Consider the following 16847-nt stretch of genomic DNA (forward strand, 5'->3'; position numbering starts at 1 on the left):
TTAGAGTATCTTAAACCATTTTTATTTTCTAAAACTCAAGTACAATTTAATATAACAAGTTTAATGTTTCCAGAAACACATTTTAAACATTCAGCCCTACAGAACTATATTATATTTCACCTTAAATAATTTTTCATCAAAAGTTCAATATCCTTTATTGAGACCAAATATATCCCTACTTTTTTGAGTTACAGAATGAGAACTCAAATATGCTTAAGTCTAAGAATTTCCAAAACACATCTTAAAATTCTCAAAACTTGATAAAGAGCCTAAGAATTCTATGTGGCATTTAAATTTTATTCTGGGCAAGACAAGTCACTGGGAATAGAACATATGTGGTAAAATCTTTAAATTCAAACTTTACTTGAATTAAAAAAATAAATTTACATTACCCATATTGTTCAACTTGGACAAAATTTGACCTTAAGAGAACATGAAGGTATGCCCATAGTACCGAGATAGCACATAGATCTATGATCATTATGAAACCATTTCCAAATACAAGAATAAACAAGTTTTCTCACTGCCAACACAAAAACAGGCACTTCATGTCACTATCTGTGTACCTTTAATTATTAGATTGAAATCCAGGAAGGTTTGCAATGTCCAGTTTAAATGGGGGGAGGTGGATGTTGCGGCGGCTCCTGTTTTAAGAAGTTAATCCACAACATAAAATTTTACTTTTTAACCAACTCAGTGACATCACAGCCATTATGAGTAGTGATGAATACACAGGTATATTCATTCTACTATGTACTATTCTATTATATACTCTTTCCCTTTTCAAGAAACAAAATAATGTAGGTTACAAGGACAGATTCAGCATAAAAGAAAAAACCTGTTATGTTTCTAACTATTTTACATTATAAGTGGCGATGCACATATATCTGTAAAGTAAACAAACTACTGGAATGAATCAAACACTACATTAGTTCAAAGAAAAAAATTAATACTTACTTCCGCTGGCAAACCCACTAGTGGCTGTTGCTTGCATCACCTCTCTTCTGTAATCTCTATCTTTCGGGAAGCTATTAACTGCCATCTTGTTTGCTTCTTTTTGTCTCTGTTCTCTAAAAATAAAAGATAAACCCATAAAAATTATAACAGATACAATGAATCTACACAACACTTCTGGTCAAATGCTTAAGGAAACAGTACACTGAACATCAAAGAACAAGGCAGTGATGTCATGTAACTGGTGTGGGACCTGGGACACAGCAACAACAGTAATGCTTCTCACTGACGGCAACATTACACTGATTATTTACATGCCATGAACCCTACAACTCAACACGGTAACAATATTTCTACATTCTACATGAAGGAAACACTGTCCTACAAGATGAAGATTTCTAATACAAATTATAGAAAAGATGAATAAATGTAGATCAGTATGTTTTTAAATTAAATATACTGTTTACAAGGACCTTGTGGACAGCTGCTCATCTGTCCTAGTTTTTAGGTTTGTTTTTTAAGAAAAATTATGGAAAACACAGACAATGGTCAACATTTTAATTAAGAAGAGAAGTGATGAATAGCACTAAGAAACCTAAATAGCATTAAGAAACCTAAATTTAGAGTGTTTAGCGCCCTAAGATGTTAGCCTGTAGAATCAAGGATGAGAAATACTGTTCAATTAAGCACAAATACCTCTCAAGCCACTCTTTTGGTTTTTCCCATTGTGAAACTTCTGTTCGACAATTGTAGTAGTATTTTTTCCCAGAAGAGCTAATATGCTCAGACCAGTCATCTGCAGAATCATAAGGCTTAAAAAAAATTAGAAAATGTTAATATAATTTAATCATTTGATATATTAAGACTGTAAATGGTTTTACAAGCACACATGGGGAAAAGACCTTAGACAAAGGTGCCCTCATCTGAGATGGAATCATCTGCATGTACACTTTAGGAGCTCTTAGTCTAAGAAAACCTTCAACTGTAACAATGGAACACTCCACTCCATAAAGTATCAAATTAAACAGTTCAGTATCTTTACTAGGTACAAGAAGAAAGACATGAAATTAACATCATGCTAACCTTAGAAAAGCATTACAAAACCCCCATCACCACAATTTTAACTGCTGAAGTCTAGTCACACAGAGAATCCACTCTCAACTGACTGGCTTGATGGCATGAGAGCACATCAGTTCTGAACACTTTAAGGCACAACAGTAATCAGTGTAACAGAGAACAACCTGCTTGTATTCACTGTTACTTAATGGGGGATAAAAGCACACACAAGAAAGCTTCAGTATAAACACAGGATATTAAAAGCTACGAATTTGCTCCAGCTTCACAATCCACAAGACATGTCAAGTATTAACTGAACTTGTCTCGCACAACATACAGCATCAGCAGCATAGCACTCATTTTCCCAGAACTAAAATTGGTCTGTCTTAGTTCTCAGATAGTCTCTTGCTGGTCATTTCATAGACACTGTAAAATTACCATGGAATTAAAAATTACCTGAAAGGCCCAGTGCTCATGGAACTAATCTCAACAATGTAATGTTTAACTGCCTGCACTAGCTCCAGGAAATCTGGGGGAAATCCTAGTATTACATGAATTTATTGATAACTGTTTACCAAGCAGCTTTGAGATTAAAATGAAGCAAGAGTTATACTTTGGGAGTTCATCCTTCTTTCTTGTTCACCACTGTGCAGAGGGACACAATTTGAACACTTCAAGAAATGAATTCTTACGCACTGCCTATTCAGCTTGAATTTAGCACATAGGAACAAGCTAAGAGAACATGTCCATACATCACAAAACTAATGAGTGACAGAACAAAAGATCAAAACTCAGGTTTCCGGGTACCTATTATTTCCACTAAATCAACACCAATTTTGAAAATGTCACAACAATTTTGAGCATAGCTGAAGAAACACTGCAGATTCTGCTCTCCGGCTATTTCAAAATTGTGAAGCTGCTGGAAATCAGCCCAGTGCTTCCAAACCTCTAGAGATCAAGGGAGAGTTAATGCTCAACACCCTACCCGACTCTAGCCAGGAGAAGGCTTCACCAGCTGCAGGAATCCAATCCAGAAGGCAAAACTCAAAACAGTTCTTCTCTACCATCTACCACCCCCTAGATCTAAATTATTATGCCAACAAAGCCCGCTATGGATGTATTTGCAAGATTTGGTTTGCTGGGCAGGTGATTACATGGGATTACTAGTTCGGTCTAAAGGCGGACAGAGGACATCAGAGTAGAACAGAGAGGCCTAAGCCAGTGAGTGCTCTTCAAAAGTGATGGTTATGCAAACTGTGACCTGTCCTGGAGGAGACAAGGAGCTTGCATCAGAATATATATAAACACAAGACCTTCCCAAGCCAAAGGTCTTGCTTTAAAAAACAAACATATACCATAGCTCAACTAAAGAGTGTATTTAATGACAACTAATTTCCATTGTGGCACAACCTGCAGGACAATGAGTTAAAAGTTCACAGACCAGAAGCTCGAAGAGCATGGGTCTATCAAATCCTAGGTTAGTACAAGTTAATATCTTACTTAACAAAATGTGCTCCAGGGTACAGCATTACAATCACATACTAGTTATTTAAGTTCATCTTCTCCACCCTATTTCTATCGCCCAAAACAGGTTAAGGAAGGAATCTTTTAAAGAAACAAGGAAATTACTTAAATGCTGATATGCAAAAGCAGGTGTTCCATTGTATTATTCTTCCCATGTGTTCTTCCCATTGTATTATTTTCCACTTTACTGAGGTGTGACTGACAAATATAATTTTAAGATATTTTATTTAACCTGGGTTAAAATAATGTGTTTTTTTTAACCTGGGCTACCTAATATTCATCGGTGCGTCTCTTTCATTACAAAAATATTAATCAATGGTGATTTTATATTTTACTTTACTACTCAAAAAAAGTCTATTAGAAGTGATTTTTAGTTGGAAAGTAACCTTCAGATTACTTCAGATTACTAATGTTCAAAAGCCAGCTTCTCAGGTAACATTAAACTCGGTTTGTAAAAAACTGTCATGCCCACTGGGTACATTATGATGAAAAAGACCACCACTTGAAGGTTAATTATATACCTAGAGTTGAAATTTACAGAAAGGGGAACCTTGATTCTAAAAACACATGACATTTAATCCCTGTTCTGTTGTCACTCACATAATGAAATCCCGACACCCTTTAGAATCTGGATGTTGCAAACTTTCTGATACCCATTATTTATGCTGATTTCATTATGCCAATCTATTTCCTGAAAATCAAGATAATCAGAAACTATTTTTCCTGAATAAAGAATTTTTTTTCACCAAAACAATGTCTACATGGCCCGCCTCTGTCCTAACAGCAGATGAACACAAAATCTAAATAGTGATGAAGGGAATATGAAGTTAGTCCTAGACTGTTTAATTAATGGGGCTATTTTTCACAAAAATGGATACTCATTGTAAAATATTCAGTATATTTCTTAGTGAAAATGATTCAGCAGAAGCAGTGTGATGATAACACCTGTGAAAGTTTATCAAGCTGCTATCTGGATCTCAATACCATCCTATGTTCTGTGATGCTAAGGCTGGGACAATGCAAATTACATTCTATTTAGCCAGCTGGCTTTCTGTTAAGTCTGCCAATACCAGACATTAGAGGACTGAAAGGCAGGAGAAAGCAGCCACAGCGGATCCCAGTTTCCAGCTCTCAATCCAGAATCAGAAACTTTCATTATATCCCTCAGAGAACTGTGCCGGGCTCCTCCTCTGAGCAATTAGGTTCTGATAACCCCCAACCTCTTCCTTTTGTTTCCAGTCCTCAGGGGTAATCACTATCTATGCTACTTTTTGTTTTGTGTGTTTGAAATTCTCTGTGCTAAAATAACCAATATGATTTGTTTTCACGAACAGACCCTAATACTTAAAACTAAGCAAAGTTTTTTTTAATGAAAATCATTGATGTCCCAATTTTCTCTGGAAATGTACTAATTACACTGATTCAGCAAGAGACAAAAAATAATAAACCCCAAGAGTTTTCAATACCACTTAAGGTACGATAACCACCTGAATAACCAATGCCTGCAAGATTCAGCCAATACTTTCCTGGCCTTTCAGTTAGTTGTCCTTTTGTCCTTCCTGTAATGGATTTTCCACACTGCTATCAGATGGTTTCTAAAGTGCAAATACAGCAATTCTCTGACTAGGCCCTTGAGGAGCTATCCACTGCCTTCACATACAGTCCACGATCCCTGGGAAGCAGAAAACGCTGTGTGATCTGGCCCCATTCTCTCTGTAACCTGAGCTCCTACCATTTCTCCACACCAGCAAAACCTGTGTTCTCCAAAGTGCTTTTTCACACTTTATGTTTTTGTAGGTGCTGTTCCTTTCCATGCTACACAAATTCAGATCTCTTCCACTACATGGGTTACAGTCAGCCTGTTGGCCAGCACAGCCTCTTCATCCAGGCTCAGTCCCCTCTTGAGGGCTCCCCCAGGACCTTAACATGCACTGATCTAATGGTTTACCGACCTATTGTCAGTCTCCGTATTTCTTTTGTTCTATACATCAAAAATCTATCATCTGCTTGGAAAGTTGAAATCTTATTTCTGCATGAATGTATTAGAACTTTCATTTGAATCCTAACTTTAAAAAGTTCAAACTACTTCATTAACAATTACTTCATTTTTAGAAAAACGTACAGTCTCTCACTGGGTTTCATGCCTTTCAGGACCGAGACCTCTATTATCACTAATGTTTTGTAGGCTATATAATATATAGTAGATACTCAACTTATAGATTTTAAAAACAGAAGTTTATGAAAAAAAAAAAAGAAAAAAAAAAGCTCAAGTCAAGACACAAGTTTCACAATCTGAAGTTCTTTGTATCTCAAGTATCACAACGGTAAATTCTGCTCCACCAAAGGATGTTAATGAAACAATATCAAGATGGCATATTCAGACTATCCTCAGTTTTAATATTAAAGCTAGCTCATTAGTTCAGGCGCATTAAGATCAACTTTGATTTTTTAAAATTTTGCAACATATTCAAAAAACAAAACTGCAAACATTAATATACTTACTGCATCTGAAGTTTTGCTTGGATTATTGCTTGGATTAGAAGAATGTGAATTTGAACTATGAAGAGCACTGTGGTTGTGTGAATTTTCTTGGGGAGAGTAACTGGTCCCTTTAAAAAATAAAAAGCAAAGAGAATTTTAAGTAAGTCATAGCTGATGTTTATACTGGGCTGTCGTCATACTACAGATATATCACTAATTCATCATTGCAAATCTGAATTGTTGTCATTTCTAGCAAACTGTAGTTTTTTTAAAAATTTAAAGTTGTATTAAAGACACAACATACATTTTTTAAAAAGGCCAAAATTTCCACTGATGAGAGAACAAAAGTGACAATTACCCAATTATCCACTGTCCATGGAATTCTCCAGGCAAGAACAGTGGGCTGGGTTGCCATTCCCTTCCCCAGGGGATCTACCCAACCCAGGGATCAAACCCAGGTTTCCTGTATTGCAGGCAGATTCTTTACCATCTGAGCCACCAGGGAAGGCTCAATTATCTACTAAGTTTTTGCAATTACTTTCCAACTTCTTTAAGTTTCCACACTTGCTCTTTAAAGTTTTGACAAATTTTAACTAAAACAGTATAAAGTTTTCAAAAAGTTAAGTTTCAGGGAAGGTGCTTGCTTTCAAGATGATGAAAATGACATCGTATCTCCTCACCACATGACCAGTTGCTTTAAAGTAATTCATGAATTTTATGAACCATGACCATCAGGGATGCCAGTTTTATCTTAAGAAAAGCCAAGATCTAAAAATCCAGACTTGATTAGTAATACAAAAGCTCCACTACCAAAGTAAGTGCTAGTATTTCAGTTTCATTCCATGAATTTTTCATCATAAAGGTAACATAATTCAACTTCCCACCTACTCCTTGTCCCAGAAAATGAACTAGCAAGTGGTATGGAGGCTACAAAATAATGAACAAAACCTGGAAGCAGGAAGAGCAATTTAGATAGTCCAGTGGTCCTGGAAATTAATTAGCAGTCAGAATCAGGGTGGTTATGAGAAGAATTTAGTAAAAATTAACTATTTCAATCAACAAGAACAACTACAGGCCTACCTTTGTTTTATTGGGTTTTGCTTTACTGAACTTCAGATACTGAGTTTCATACAAATTGAAGGTTTGTGTCAATCTTATCAGTGCTATTTTTCCAACAGCATTGGTTCACTTCTTGTCTCTGTGTCACATTTTGGTAATGCTCATAACATTTCAAACTTGTTCACTGTGATTATCTTTGTTACAGTAAACCGTGGAGAGTGATCTTTGATTTACTATTGAATTTGTTTTGAAACACCACAAATGACACCCACACAAGATGGCAAGCCTAAATGATAAATGTGTGTGTTCTGACTGCTCCCCCATGTCTCCCCTTCTCCACGGGCTGTCATTTTCCCTGAGACAAGTGGTATTGAAATTAGGCCAGTTAATAACCCTACAATGGCCTCTATGTGCTCAAGTGAAAGGAAGAGTCATATATCTCTCACTTTAACTGAAAAGCTAGACATGGTTAAGCTTACCGGGGAAGGCAGGTTGAAAGCCAAGACAGAAAGCAAATTGGGCCTCTTGCACCAAACAGTTAGCCAATGTGAATGCAGGAAGAAAGTTCCTGCAGGAAAATTAAAAGTGCTACTCTGGTGAACACACGAAGAAAGCACAACAGCATTACTGCTGATATCGATAAAGTTTGAGTTCAGATGGAGAGAAGATCATACATACCAGCCACAACATTCCCCTAAGCCAAAGCCTAGTGCAGAGCACACATTCTCTTCAATTCTATGAAGGCTGAGAGGTGAGGAAACTGCAGAGAAAAGTCTGAAGCCAAGAGGTTGGTTCCTGAGGCTGAAGCAATGAAGTTGCCTCTGTAACATCAAAGTGAAGCCGCAAGTGCTGATGTAGAAATTGCGGTAAGTCACCAGGAGATCAAGCTAAAATCTTACATTCATGAAGGTGGCTACACTAAACAACAAATTTTTCAACATAGATTGAAACAGCCTTCTATTACTTTCACACAGAGAAGACGTCAATGCCTGGCATCAAAGCTTAAAAGAACAGGCTGACTCTCTCAGGAACTAAGGCAGCTGGTGACTTGAAGTTGAAGCCAATGCTCAGTTACCACCTGAAAATCCCAGGGCCCTTAAGAACTATGCTAAATCTTCTCTGTCTATAAATGGAACAAAGCCTGGATGACAGCACATCTGTTTACAACATGTTTTCAGCCCACTATTAAGATGTATTGTTAAGAAAAAAAGACGCCTCTCAAAGTACTAGGGCTAACTGACAATATGCCTGGTCACCCAAGAGCTTGATGGAAACATACAAGATTCATGCTGTTTTCAGGCCTGCTAACATCTATTGTGCAAGCCCACGGATCAAGGAGTCATTTCAACTTTCTGTTCTTTTTCAGAAATACATTTCATAAAGTCATAATTGCCATAGACATGAGTCTGAAGTAAAGTAAATTAAATACCCTCTGGAAAGAATTCATCATTCTAGATGCCATCAAGAACATTTATGATTCATGCCTGGTAAGAGGTCAAAATATCAGCATTAACAGGAGTATGAAAGAAACGCATTCCAACCCTCACACGTGACTCTGAGTCTTATCAAGACTTCAGTGGAGGAAGGAACTGCAGATGTGGTGGAAACAGCAAGACAACTAGAAGTGGAGCTGAAGAGGAGACTGAACTGTTGCCTCTCATGATAAAGCCTGAACGGATGAGGAGCTGCTTCCCATGGATGAATCAAGAAAGGTTTCTTAAGAGCGAAGCTACTGCTGGTAAAGATGCTGTGAAGACTGTTTGAAATGACAAAGGATTTAGAATATTACAAAAATTTGATTGATAAAAGCAACAGCAGGCTTGGAAATCATTGACTCCAATTTTGAAAGACACAAAATGCTATCAAGCAGCACTGCATGCTAGAGAAACATCCGTGAAAGAGCCAAGCCGGCAAAATGCATTGTCTTAAAGAAATCGCCACAGCCCGCCCAGCCTTCAGTAATCACCACCCCAATCTGTTAGGGCCATCAACATAGCGGCAAGACCTTAAGATTAGGATTCCTGAAGGCTCACAAAAAAGCTTTTTTTTTTTTTAGTAATAAAACTATTTTAAAATTAAGGTGGTTGTTCAGTCGCTTAGGTGTATCTGACTCTTTGCAACTCCATGGACTGCAGCATGCCAGGCTCCCCCGTCCCTACTATCTTATGGAGTTTATGCAAATTCATGTCCACTAAAGTCAGTGATGCTCTCTAACCATCTCATCCTCTGCTGTCCCCTTCTCCTTTTCCCTTCAATCTTTCCCAGCATCAGGGTCTTTTCCAATGAGTCGGGTCTTTCCATAAGGTGGCCAAAGTACTGGAGCTTAAATTAAGGTATGTACATTTTTTTTAGATATAATGCCTTACACACTTAACAGTCGATAGTATAGCATAAACTTTTACATGCACTCGGAAATAAAAAAGCTTGTGTCTCACTTTATTGCAATATTCACTTGACTGAAATGGTCTGGAACCAAAATGGCAATCTCCCCAAGGTATGCCTCCAAATGGGTAAGAGAGGTGGGTTAGGACAGAAGACAACCTAAGGTTTCACATACTCAACTGGAATGGTCAGCAGATCTAAGAAGTCAGAAGTGGAGCAAGAAGTCTGTTCCACTGGAAAGGTGACAGGTAGGGAACTCACACATAGTAACGTAAAAAACAAGCATTATGAGCTCAGAATGAGCAGCAGCAAGGCAAGAGGAAAGGGAATAACCAAGACTTAACGTTGGCTAGAACACAGCCTATTGGGGAAGCTAGAAGCAGACTCAGAGACCCAATAAAGCTAATGATATGACAAAAGATATGTACCTAGGAAAATGAAGGGGTACAAGAGAGGAAAATTTCCCAACAAAACAAGACTGCTGCTTAAGATGTCTAGTGGTTTCTCCATCTACTTGTTTAAATGTACCTTGTTGGATAGTATGTATTTATGTAAAACATTCTCAACTTTTTAAAAAATACAGTAGTCAAATTCTTCAATAAACATTTTAAGACTAAACACAATCGAAAGAAGCAATCAGTCAAGGATAAGCTCCGTGTACAGGGACGTTAACATGCCAGCCTGAGGTTGCCATTCTTAGAAAAGTCAGCTTGCACAGTTGGTCCTCGGCTAGCACAATGACTGTTCAGCAGGGTTTCCACAACAGTAACTGTTAAGAGTGGTTCACTGTGCCTAAGCCTTTCTGTAGAAGATATGGTTTATGCTGAATACCTGCTTTCCTACTGGGAATCCAGACTTCTGGTTCAAATCAGGCAGAGATGCCTACATAAGAATCCAAATCCAATAAAAACCTTGGGTACCAAATCTCTAATAAGCTTCCACAGTCCACAACATTTCACCAGTGTTGTCACAGTCCGCTGCTGGAGGAATGAAGGGTGTGCTGTGTCTCTCTGCTGGGCCAAGACTCTCAGAAGCCTGCACCTCGTGTCCTCCAGACTTTGCACCACATGCCTTTTCCCTTTGCCGACGTCACTTTCTGTTCTTTCGCAGTTATTAAGACAAAGCCGTGGTAATGAATGTTAGGTCCTGTGACTCCTCTTAAGACAATCACCAAGCCTGGGGGGTGGTCTGGGGACCCCAACACATTCAGTTAAAAAGAAAAAAAATCCAAATTAAGACTTTTAAAAAGAAAATCTCAGATCTACACCAAAATTTGTACTTTTCAGGTGTAACTTAAAAACTATTTTTAAAAACTCAGCTTTACAGTTGCATGCAAGTGAAAGAGAACTAGTAATATGGCCTAGAGAACATCACATTTATACCCTATGAGTTGAGAATCCCATGGAAATTCCCACAAATATGTTGCAATAATGAAGGAAAGAATGGCCAGTCTTACCAACTGAAACGATCCCCAGAGTAGTTCTTTAAGAAGCCTGGGTTAGATGCCCTGACACTTATTTGCATATGTTCTTGAGCAAGATGTAAATTTATGAAAGAATGGTGCCACACTGAAGATGTGGTAAAAGACATGATAGGCAGAGTCCTCTATAAGCCTAATATATATTAGAAATGAGATCTACTGATCTCTCTTGAGTTTAAGACACAGGAATTCACTTTAGTGTTATTCTTCATATCAATGAAAACTCAAAAAAAAAGTGGTAATTAGTACTAAAGTGCTTAACCTCTGAACAAATGACATGTTAGACAGCTTTTAGGTCTGTTAAGTGTTTTCAGAGGGCACAACATAACAATTAAAAACTATAAGCATCAAGACACACTAGTCTAAGACTTTAATAGAATCCAGAGAAAAAACTCAATCAGCCTTTAAGAGGAAAGCTATTTTCAGAAACAGGAGCTTTTTGATAGGGACTAGATTCCACATTCTATGAGACAGATTCATCTAGAACACTTAGCAAAACTACCAACTTAAAAAAAGAAGTGAGGAGGAATTTCCTGGCGGTCCAGTAGTTAGGACTCTGCACTTTCACTGCTGAAGGCATGGTTCCAACCCTTGGTTGGGGAAGTAAGACCCCGTAAGCAGAAAGGCGTGGCTCCCCAAAAAAGTGAGGAGCAAGATTAAGACACAGATATTTTACTGAAAGGCTAAGAATAAACTGATAATTCTTAAATAGAACCCAAAATAAGTAAGAGGTTGTACAGGAAGCATGATAAAGCAGGCAACAGGCTCTCTAGATTAGGGTCAGAAGGATGCACTTAAGAACTCAGGGCAGGGAAGATTTGCCTCTGAATAATATGACTATAATTGGCTGAACCAAAGGTAACTATTACAAAAGCTACAGTTCGTATTATCTTCCAAAGTATCTGGAGTTGGGGGGGTGGGGGTGGGGTGAGCATCCCATTGAGACTTTTAATTTCTCCATATAGTTCTTTCCAAACTGAAGTATCAAGCAGGCAGAAAAGCAAGATCAGAACAATGATTATGGTTATGATTTTCCACAGCCATTACCTAAGGAGTGCTACAAACAGTATTTCTTTGAAAACTCATACTTCATCTTAAAAACTCCCATAAATTTTTATATCCCACTCCATGATGGGATTTGTATGTTTCAGGATAAGAAAAGTGTTTTTTATTTTGGTAATAGCAGTATAATGCATAGTCTAAAGCCGAGACAAAGAATAAATGACCTGTGGATGGTAACATATCCAAAGAAAAATACAGCCACACATAAAACTTGAACTCAGACTTTCAGTGCTAAATTCAGAGACATACATACATACATATATATATACATACATACATATATATATATATATATATATGCTGGTGAGAGACTGTCTCATAGATGCTGCTTGGCTCAACAAAGTAATGGAAGCGATAGCTGTTTACATGTCTGATGACCTTTATGCTTTCTTTACATTACCAAGAAAAAGGCTCTCCACTTTAAAGAAAAAAATTATCTCGAGAAAAGCGGAATTTGTGACTAAGTGGGATGAAACTGTTTTAAGTAACACAAATTTAAACCAACTTTAAGAAATTAAAGTCTGATGAAAAGTATTCAAGACTTTCAGAACACAGGTGCAGCCAGCCATTTAAGTATTATCTACAGTTACTTTTATTCTCTTAACTGTGGCAATGACTGTGTGGACCTTGAGACTAGAATTTTTACTATCCAGCCCTTTAAGAAAAAGTCTGCCAACTCCTGGACCAGGCAAATGATAGACAGTTCATGTTAACAGTGCAAGATGCTGCCCTTCTCCCTGACAGAATCTTCACTATTTAAAAGGGCAGAATAACCCCTCGTACTTGTCAACCTCTAAACTTCAGAAGCTAGATCTTAAGAGTAAGACAGCTATAACCTACAGTCCGAGAAAGATGAAGTCCTAAGAGTACCATGGGAAATGGGACCAAAAATGTAGCGAAACTCATCTGACTCAGCAAGAAATGGGCATTAAGCAATTAGACTGCCCTCCCATTTAGAAAAGGGAACTTGGATATTAAATGGAAAGTGGGAAGTACACACAATTCTATATAAACAAACAAGACTAGGAAATGCAATTAGCTTTTCTAAAGATGAAATAAGTTTCCAGTCTATTCAGGGGCAAAATATGGCATTGTGTCCTTATTCAGAACAAGATAACCACTAGAATTCCCTACGACATCCTCAAACTTAGAAATTAAGTCTTAATGCTTTCTCTAAGAAACTGGGAAGCATATGTAAGGTACACCTATAATAAATGAAGATCTCAAGTACATCCACCACCCCAAACTGCTATTCAAACTAATACAAGCAGATAATGTGCATGACTGAATAAGGTTCGGCAGTGGACCTCAAATATTAATCTAGTAAAAAATGTAGAATTCAAAGTTAATTTCACAGTGATTCACACTCTATGAGATGGGATCTTAAGATCTGAATTTTTTACAGGCACTTTCTCTGCCAAGATGGTTTTGGTGGTCAGGATCCAGACCAGGGCTTCCCAGGTGGCACTAGTAGTAAAGAACCTGCCTGCCAATGCTGGAGACATGAGACGTGGGTTTGATCCCTGGGTTAGGAAGATCCCCTGGAGGAGGAGAATGGCAACCCACTCCAGTATTCCCTTCTCAGAAATTCCATGGACAGAGCAGCCCAGCGGGCTACAGTCCATGGGGTCACAGGACAGTCAGGCATACTGAGCATGCACACATATATTAATAGTATCCAGACCACACTTTATTCCAAGTGTCCTTCTCTCATCAGTTAGAATCAGAGACCACAGATACTTAAACATAAGGGGATTTCAGACTCCCCTAGTGGTCCAGGTCTCCAATGAAGACGAGAGTTCCATCCCTGGTCAGGCAACTAAGCCCCTGCACTGCAACTACTGAATCCGCACAACTAGAAAGCCCACATGCCACAACAAAAATCTCGTGTGCCAAAACTTAGATCCAATGCAGCTGTAAATATTTTGAGAGAAAGACTTCACTTAAAGGTCAGGGGGAATTCACAAAAAAAGTCATCTACCTGTAATGGGCATTTCTGCATAACAATCAATGTTTTCCAGAAACACCTTAAATTCTGCAAAATTGCACACTAAAAATAGAAGTTTTATGGGGAAAATAGAACAGGAGCAAATCACTCAAAACTATACTTTATCATAACTGGAGCACTAACAAAAACTTGAACACTGACAAGCAGCTCAGTATGTTTGCAGATTGCTTCAAGGGATATTAAATTACTGGGGTTGAGAACATGGAAATGAAATTCTGGGTAACAAGGTTACCATAAAAAAAAATGGACAGAAAAGTATAAATTGCCACAGAAAGGAAGCCAAGCAAAGAGAGGAAAGCAGGCTTGAATTTTCTTTAGAGGTCTTGCCTGTACAGCTAGATAAGGGCTTTCCCTTTCAATTTGAAAGTTATCCTACTCCTGCTATTCTGATTTGCATTTCCTAGAAAAAAATTTTTCATGTATGAGTCAACACAACTTCATTATACTGATGCCGATTTACCGACTGCATATGAGGTACCTGGTGATGAAAAGTAAAAATTGTAGCTAACTGGACTTAACTACTCTGCACAGGACATTTTTCAAAGAACCATTTTATATCTGAAAAAAATCAGCTTCTAATTAACTGAGCCTAGAACCTGGTTCTGCTTTATTCAACCTGCTGAATTTTCTAGAAATGTTAACTGTTGCACACATTGTACTGTATTGAGTTTTGTTTTGAACTTTTACCAAAATGTTCAACTCTTACAAAAATCTCGTCACCAACAATAATGCCATATAATACACCTGCTGGCATCAAGGAGACATGAGTTAGGACCAAAAATAATGAAACTTTAGACATAAATGAGAGATACAGCACTTTCATTAATATAGACTATTTTAAAAAGTACTGCTATCTTGTATCTTTATAACAAATGAATATGCAAATATTTGCAGCACATTGATACCAACTACTCTGTGCAAATTACATTTAACATCATTTCCTTTGAAGCTGTCCTTTTATTTCCTACTCTTTAACATGTGCAGATGGTATGTATTACTCACACTTGTCTACAGGCTACAAATGGGGAGTTTACAAAACACTTGAGAAGGTGCACATGCAACAAGGAAAACTGAGTTGTATCCCTTCCTTACATCATACAAAATAAATCACAGGAATTAACATGAGAGCAAAAACTATAAAACTCTTAAAGGCATAAATCATTGCCAAAAACACAAGCAAAAAAAAAGAAAAAACAGAAAAATTAGACTTGGTCAAAATAAAAAACTTTGTGCTTTGAGGTACACCATCAAGAAACGAGAAGACAATCCACAGAATGGGAGACCGTACCTGCAAATCATATGCAAAGGACTTTTACTTGGTTCTGCTAGTAGGAACTCTCTGGCCAAAAGGTACATGAAAGGATGCTAAATATTAGCCATTGAGGAAATACAAATTAAAGCTGCAATGATAGACAACTTCACATCCATCAGGATGGCTCCAGTAAGAGAAACAGACTTAACAAGTGTTGGTGAGGATGTAGAGAACTGGCACTCTCCCACAAGTTGCTGCTATAGAAGTAAACACTTGGCTGTTTTGGAAAACAGGCTAGTAGTTCCTGAAAAGGTTATAGAGAGAGTTATCATGTAACACAGCTATTACACCTCTAGGTATGTGTCCAAGAAAAATGAAAGCATGGGTCTCAAATGTTTACTGCACACTACTTGGAACTGCCAAGAGACAGAAACACACTAAATGCCCCACAAATGATTAACAAATGAATAAAACATCCTATGTCTATACTATAGAATATTCTTCAACAAAAAGGAACAAGTATTGCTACACGTTAAAACATGAACCTTGAAAATATCAAGCTAAGTGAACAAGCCAGTCACAAGACTATACCTTGTAGAATTTCACTTACATAAAACGTCCCTATAGGCCAACTCCTTTCTATAGAGACAGAAAGGAGGTGAACGACTGCTGACATACAGTAGCACAGGGGAGTGGGGCTGCAGGTACAGCTACAGTTTCTTTCTGAATGATAAAAACGTTCTAAAATCGGTTGTGGTGATAGCTGCACAGCTGTAAATGGAGGAACTGTATGGCAGGTGAATTACACATCAAAAAAAGGATACCAAAGTCTACCATATCTTATATTTGACTTTTACTTGTCTAGCTTAGATGTCTGCCATCATTTCTCAAATTCTACTCCATGAAATGCTTTGAACAAACAATCTTGTGTGGTCCCATGAATCCGGAAAAAGTTGCACATGACACTGTCTTACAGAAAACTTGAATGTAACTTTAAAAGCACTGAGAACTGTTGGTGAATAAACTTTAACCTGGTGCAGGGGGAGGAATTAAGTACTGATATTTGATACAATATGAACCAAACCTCAAAATCACCATGCTAAGTCAAAGAAGCCAGTCACAAAGACCACAGGTCCACAACAGGACAATCTATTAAACACCATGCTAAGTGAAAGAAGCCAGTCACAGAGACCACATGCAATCCATTTATATGGACTGTCCACAACAGGACAATCTATTAAGACAGCAGATCAGCAGTATGGAGTGGGCAGGGAGAAAAATGGGAAAGATGCTAATAGGTATGGAAAAAAAATTTTCCCCCTAGGGGGTAGGGTGATAACTGCGTGGAATGTGAGTTATATCTTAATGTTTTCTTTTAAATAACTTTTAAAACTTCTTGCAGGGTGGGCACGTTGGGTCTAACTAAGAATCACTCATTTAGTGAAGAGTACTCAGTCAAGCCTCATTCAGGCAATCTGGGCTTCAGTAAAGATTTTGCCTCTACACTTCACTAAATAAAAATGAAGAGGTCACCCAACTTCTGTAGCAACCTTTACTTGTCAAATAAGGCAATGGTGTGCAAGACTGCA

The 16847-nt window shown here is 37.8% G+C and overlaps 1 protein-coding gene across 10 annotated transcripts in view; it reads right to left on the reverse strand.

The window, feature by feature from the left end:
- The window catches only part of WAC (WW domain containing adaptor with coiled-coil), an 81364-nt gene that overhangs the window by 29761 nt on the left and 34756 nt on the right, over positions 1-16847 (reverse strand). For all 10 annotated transcript variants that reach the window (XM_060397450.1, XM_027976703.3, XM_060397449.1 and 7 more), the window contains exons 4-6: positions 6037-6143; positions 1651-1766; positions 958-1070 (exon numbers count right to left, since the gene is read on the reverse strand). In XM_060397450.1, coding sequence (XP_060253433.1) covers positions 958-1070; positions 1651-1766; positions 6037-6143 — 336 coding nt within the window. The remainder of the gene's footprint in view (positions 1-957; positions 1071-1650; positions 1767-6036; positions 6144-16847) is intronic.

The sequence above is a fragment of the Ovis aries genome, chromosome 13 (assembly GCF_016772045.2).
Source record: "Ovis aries strain OAR_USU_Benz2616 breed Rambouillet chromosome 13, ARS-UI_Ramb_v3.0, whole genome shotgun sequence".
Lineage (NCBI taxonomy): Eukaryota > Metazoa > Chordata > Mammalia > Artiodactyla > Bovidae > Ovis > Ovis aries.